The sequence below is a fragment of the Humulus lupulus genome, chromosome 2 (genome assembly GCF_963169125.1).
Source record: "Humulus lupulus chromosome 2, drHumLupu1.1, whole genome shotgun sequence".
Taxonomy (NCBI): Eukaryota; Viridiplantae; Streptophyta; class Magnoliopsida; order Rosales; family Cannabaceae; genus Humulus; species Humulus lupulus.
In genome coordinates, this window is record NC_084794.1 from 71556627 (window position 1) to 71563865 (window position 7239).

At 33.2% G+C, this 7239-nt stretch overlaps 1 protein-coding gene across 1 annotated transcript; it reads right to left on the reverse strand.

Moving 5' to 3' along the window:
• Positions 1-3221: 3221 nt before the first annotated feature.
• Positions 3222-4520, reverse strand: LOC133814392 (uncharacterized mitochondrial protein AtMg00810-like). The gene is made up of 3 exons (XM_062247358.1): positions 4504-4520; positions 4144-4378; positions 3222-3752 (listed from the first exon to the last, which is right to left on the reverse strand). Exons 1-3 carry the CDS (start codon positions 4518-4520, stop codon positions 3222-3224), a joined length of 783 nt encoding a protein of 260 aa, XP_062103342.1.
• Positions 4521-7239: the final 2719 nt, after the last annotated feature.

Below are 7239 nucleotides of genomic sequence, written 5' to 3' on the forward strand. Positions count from 1 at the left end.
ATGAAAGAGAATAGGAAGACTAAACCATTAAAAGAAAATATGCTTACCACAACTTAAGTGCTTAAGAACTTGGATTCCCTAACCAAAATAAGAATGAGGTTAGGAAATTGAGTAGAAGACTAAGAGAAAGGAAACATAATACAGAAAGAAACTAGAGTTTTGGTTACCTCAAAGATTTGCAAGATCAATCTAACTCCACCGAAATACTATAGAACTCACTTCCCAAAGTGTTTGATAAGCTTATGATGTTTAAGCTTATAGTTTTTCTCCAAACCAAGTGTTTACCCTCTCACACTCACTTAACACTAGCAGCTTTTGAACTTAGAGCAAATGGTGAATAATGGCTGGGTACTAGGTCCTATTTATAGAGTTTGGGAATAAAAATATCTTGATTTTACTTGAATAAAAATAATGGCTTTTTAGGTGAAAATCAATTGAATAATCGTTCAGCAGAGGCTGAAGACTCGTTCAGAAGATGCTGGACTGTTGAAGGAGTTTGAATGGCTGAAAGGAAAAGAATTCAAAAACAATTGAACATATGCTGAAGGAGGCGATATATCGCCCCCTGTAGGCGATATATCGCCTGGGCCAGTATGCCCGAGGCGACCGTGCATCGTTTCGTGTTTTCCGTATCTACGTGCTGCGACATATCGCCCCTATAGCTGCGATATATCGGCACTCGCTGAATATTTAAACACGAAATTACACATTTTTAGCTAAGTTTGAATGGAGTAAACAGCCTTGACTAAGCCCTCAACGTATTCAAAGCTGCTGACTGACCCTATAACATTCAAACTTTACCCTTATTTAATTTAATCCTCCAAAATACTTAATCCTTAATTACCATTCATAACATGTGCTTAAAATCCTATTGGTTGAAGTCTAAACCTTATAATATAATACATATAATCCTTAATATCAGTCACTTTAATCAAACCTTAGGTTATACTTAATATTCTTAAACTATAGATTAAACTTAGAAAATCTATAAGTACTACTACGAGTGTCCAAATAATTCCCGGTCTGAACCAAAAATCCACAGTAACAAAGATAATGCTATAAATACTATCATACTATTATCTATCTTAGCTAAGTAAAGTTCTTGGACTCTACAAATACTTACCCAAAGTCTGATTTACACAATTATAGACGCACAACACACACTAGGAAAGTTTCCAAAATAAACTTTCAATCACAATCAATGCAGCCGAAATCGTAGGAACAGACAGAGATTATGTAGTTGCAAAACTGTACGAATCTGGACTTGTTCATAGTCAAATTCATCATCTGACTAACTTTGGGTAGTTACCCATTCTTGGCTGATTGAGAGTTGTCTAGAGATATATTCAGTTAACTATAAAATAGAGAATCAATTAGTTAAATTTGGAAAGAAAATAAATTCTAAAAAGATATTGAGAATAAGGAGACTTTATTCTTAACAAAAATACAAACCTAATAAATAAGAAATATCAGAAATTAATAACAATAAAATCAATGATATTTGTCTTTGTAAAACAAAAAATAAACACACTAAATCAAAAATATTTGTCAAATCTTAAGTTTCCAAATATGGATTTTACAATCTCCCCCTTTGGCATTTTGAGGGACAAAAACAATATTTTTTATTTTCCTATTTTAAACACAAACAACCATGCAAAAAAGATTAAGTGTCGGCAAAAAGATTAGAGTATTTAAATACCCCCTGCAAGCAAGATCACTAACACATAAAACAAAATTAAACAACCATGTTAACTTTTCAAAAAGTTTAACACACAACTCCCCCTAAAAATAGGGTCAAGAGTTGTAACCATAAAAACAAAAACACCAACATTTTCTCCCCTTTTTTGTCTATCAAATTGCCAAAATGAAACAAAAAACAGAAGAAAAGACCAAAAGAAAAACCAAACACAAAGTTCAACATGACAGAAAAATTAACAGACTAATCATGCAGCAAAGAACTTCTGAATAAAACTGAGTTGTTGAAGAATAGAAGCTTGGTCCTCTTCCAATTTACCCAACCGAGTGGTAATCATCCAATCACAAAACATTGTCAACACTCAACATTATCAACACTTATCAAACAACCAAACACACAACATTGCCAACACTTACAGTAAAATTGGAGTTCAAGAATTAAAATTGAAACAAGAACAAAATGCAAATATTTTACTTAGCCTCTTTAAAAAACTTAAGTCCAATTTTTTTATTTTTTATATTATTTATATATATAAATAAAGAAACCTTGTTACTTTACCAAACATCTTATCAAGTGTATCAACCAATCTTCTTGCTTTTTTCCTTGATGAAAAAATCAACAAACTCGTGAGAAAAACATAAATTATAGTAGCAAGTTAATCACCTATTGTATTTCTATCATAAATGTTATACAGGAAAACAATTAACTCATAGCCAAATATTTTAAGAAGATCAATCAGTATGTAAAAGCTTTTAAAACCATTTTTAAAAAACAATTGTTTCAAGCATTTGTGTGTGAAAGTGAAAGAAGGGAACATTGCTCAATATGTCAAAAATACTTTTTTTTTTAGAATTGTACCCAATGAAGGCACCGTCACACTACCTCAATGGTAGCATATCTTCTACATAAGTGCTAATTACATAGTTCTAACTTACTTAGAGATGACTTTCACGCATTGAAGTAGGTAGCTCTATTCTTTCAAAGGAACTTGAAACACTTATTTTTCATTTTTTTAAAAATGGCCACTTGAATATAACACATTGATGAACTCAAATATTTCTAGGAGAAATTCATTAATTTTCCTGAGACTAGACATTTATAACAGAGATACACTAGAGAGATTAACAAGAAACTATATTAACATGCTTTTCTTTTGAGTTTGACAGTTTCTTCTAGGACAACAACAAGACATGATTGATTTTAAACAAGACAGACATAGCAAGAATAATAAGATGCACAATATACATAATTTAAATAGAACAAACTCCTAAGGACTTCCTTAGGGAATCAAAATGAACCGAATCAAGAGCTTTGGTAAAAATATCAGCTAATTGCTTACTTGTTTCATCATATTCTAGAACTAGAATTTTATTTTCAACAAGCTCTCTAATTAAGTGATGACGAATGTCAATGTGTTTAGTGCGTGAACGTTGAACATGATTTTTTGAAATGTTAATTGCACTTGTGTTATCACATAAAATAGTTAAAGTGTCAACAGAAAACCCATACTCAATCATCATCTGTTTCATCCACAACGATTGAAGTCAGTAGCAATATATTCAGCTTCAGCAGTAGACAAAGATATTGAATTATGATTTTTGCTATGCCATGGAACAAGATTGTTGCCTAGGTAGAAGCATCCTCCACTTGTGTTTCTATCATCTGCATTACTTGCCCAATCGACATCACTAAAGCACACAAGGTTAGAATTAGTTTCATTAGAATACCAAAGACCATAATCAACAGTCCCATGTACATAACGAATAATTCTTTTTACAACAATGACATGAGATTCCATAGGATTCCCTTGATACCTACCACAGACTCCAACACTATAGCATATGTCAGGTCGACTAGTTGTAAGATATAGAAGACTAGCAATCATACTTCTATATAGTGTGGGATCAACTTTGACACCATTTTCAACCCTGGTTAATTTGGTTGTGGTCCCCATTAGAGTTTTAGCATGCTTTGATGTTTCAAGACCAAAATTTTTAACCATATTTTTTGCATACTTACTTTGGGATACAAAAGTACCCTCTTCAGTTTGCTTCACCTGCAATCCTAGAAAAAATGTCAATTCACCAACCATATTCATTATAAATTCATCCTTCATTTGTTCGACAAACACATGCACTTCAGAGTTAGAAGTAGATCAAAAAACAATGTTATCAACATATATTTGAGCAATTATTATATCAGTTTTGATGTATTTGATGACCAAGGTCTTATCAACACTTCCCCTATGATAACCATTAGTAACCAAAAATTGGGTTAGCCTTTCATACCAAGCTCGTGGAGCTTGTTTTAACCCATACAATGCCTTTTTTGAGCCTAAAAACATGATTAGGAAAATGAGGATCTTCAAACCCTTTAGGTTGTTCAACATATGCTTCTTCATTTAAGATCCTATTCAAAAAAGCAGATTTTACATCCATCTAATGTACTTTGAAACCAATAGTGCAAGCAACAAATAACAATAATCTTATAGATTCAAGCCTAGCTACAGGCGCAAAAGTTTCATCAAAATCAAGACCTTCAATTTGCGTGTAACCTTGTACAACTAGACGTGTTTTATTTCTGATTATTGTTCCAAACTCATCACTTTTATTTTTGAAAATCCATTTAGTGCCAATTACATTAGTATGATTTTGTCTTTCCACAATAGTCCAAACATCATTCCTAGAAAATTGTTATAATTCCTCTTGCATAGCATTTATCCATGATTCATCGGTCAAGGCCTCTTTCACATCTTTTTTGGCTCAATAGAAGAGGTAAAACAATTAAATTGCACAAGATTGACATACCTTCTCCTTGTAACCATGATTTCCTCCAGATCTCCAATAATTAGATTTGCTGGGTGATTTTTCTTGACCTTGGTGGAGGGTTCCCTTTGGATGGAATCAGTAATGATCGCTGCATGTTTTTCCTTTGATTGCTCATCTTCAACCTGAAGAGAATCTGATTATGTTTCTTCATTCTCTGCTACTGTTTCTGCAGTTTCAACTCCTGGTGTCACAACATTAGCGTTTGTAGCAACAGAATGTTCCTCCAAAAGGCTCCTGATTTCTTCTTCTGTTGAAAATTCTGAAAAATCTTTTGTATCATCAATTACAACATTAGCTGACTCTAAAACAGTTTGAGTTCTCATTTTGTATACACGATAGGCTCTACTGTTAGTGGCATAACCAAGAAACACTCCAACATCACTCTTGGCATCGAATTTGCCAATGTTTTCACAATCCCTTAATATGTAGTGCATGCAACCAAAAATGTGAAAATAACTTACATTTGGTTTTTTACCTTTCCAAATCTCATAGGAAGTATTGAATGTACCCAGTCTAGGAAAAACACGATTAATGGTATAACAAGCAGTATTGATAGCTTCTGCCCACAAGCGTTTTGTCAACTTCTTTCTATTCAACATGGCTCTAGCCATCTCCTGTAGAGTACGATTCTTCCTTTCCACCTCCCCATTTTGTTTTGGGGTTTTAGGAGCAGAAAACTCATGAGTGATACCATAAGATTTACAAAAATCATCATACACAGAATTTTTGAATTCTTTACCATGATTACTGCGAATTCGAACAATCTTACCTATGTTGCAACCTTTTTCAACTCTCAATTTCAAACAAAGAGTCTTAAAAGCATCAAATGTATCAGATTTTTTCTAAAAAAATCAACCCAAGTATAATGAGAAAAATCATCAACACAAACAAAAATGTACCTTTTTCCATTAATACTTTCTACTTGGATAGGACCTATAAGATCCACATGTAGCGATTCAAGCACTCTAGTAGTATTAATATCATAAATACTTTTATGTTTTGTTTTCAATTGCTTAGAAAGTTTGCAAGACTCACACTTAACCACTGATTCTTTACCCAATCTAGGTAAACAATTTACAATACCTGCAGAAGACAATTTTTTCAAGGTTTTGAAATTTATGTGGCCCAACTTCTCATGCCACATGTCAGTATTGTTACCTATAGTTGTACAACTCATAACAGATGCCATAAGTGTATAACAATTATCATTATATCTAAAACCTTCAAGAATACAATCACCGTCAGAATTCAAAACATAATAGTTTTCTCTATCAACGTTAACAATGTAACCTTGATCACAAATCTGACTTATGTTAAACAAGTAAGCTTTAAGTCCTTCTACAAGCATAATGTTCTTGATATGTGGTAACCCTGGATAATTCAAGGTTCCCATACCAATCACATTACCAGAAATACCATTTCCAAATGTCACAGTCCCACATTGCATTAGTCTGATGTTCGTGAGTATTGTTCTATCACCTGTCATGTGCTTGGAACAACCACTATGAAAGTAACACAGATTAGACACAACAGATCTTTCTTCAAAACCAGCAAAACACACATTCTTTTTGACCCAAACTTGTTTAACAGTGGATTGTCTCTTTTCAGGTCAATTAAATTTCTCAAAATATTTGAAATTAAACATGTTTTGCAAGGTAACGCATTTGGGCATACATGACCTTTAATACCACAAAAAAATGATAGATAGGTATAAATTTTTTTACCCTTTCATAGGCCTGGAAATTTTTTCCTGAAGGTCTCATTTCTGTTTGTCCAAGAGACTTTTTTGTAGCATCAGACACCTGCAAAACACCATCAGAATAAAAATTTTCAGCTTTAACAAACTGAGTTTTCTCATTCATTTGAGATCTAGTGTATCCTAAACCAACATGACTCCTCTGACCAATGTTCTGAATATCCTCAAAAATTGAAGAACCTGGATTTAGCATTTTTACATTTCTTTTTATGCTTCAAGTTCCTTTTTCAATTTGTTATTTTCCTCTTTTTCGATCACAAGACTAGACTCAAAATTTATGTTACTAATTTCAAGCTCATTATTTTTTTCAGTTAAATTTTCAGAACATACATCCAACCACTTACCATACATTTTCTTGTACATTTTAGCCAAGGAATCTTCATCCAATTTTGATTCATTAGAATCAGACTCTACTTCAACAAAAGGCTCCTTTTTCAGATTACTATTGCTTACTTCTTTACTTCCCTGCAAAAAGATTGGCATACTAGAAACAATAGAAGTTAAAACAACTTTTGACAATTCATTATCACTACTATCTAAATCATCATCACTCCAAGTCACATTCTGTAACGCCCTGGATAGCCAAGACCGCTACACTGTGTGTTTATAAAGTGCCAGACTTGCTAATCAAGTCATTAAAGTAAAAGCGTGTACTGAAATAGTAGAGGAACTAGGATTAAAAGTGTTTTGGTCTCAAAAGTACATTTTCATTACTAAACATTGTTTACGAACATGGGATCCCAAAATTGACAGTTTAAAAGCCATTTACAAAAGTTACAAAGTTTAAATACATTAACAGCCATACTAAGGCAAAATGAGCAGTTAGGTGATCTCTGTCCTGACACACTCCTCGATCATGGTGATCGAACGACTGGCTATGTACACTTCACTTCGGAGCTCTCCACCTCAGGCCTGGTCCAGCTTGCTCTTGCCTTTACCTGCACCACGTAGCACCCGTG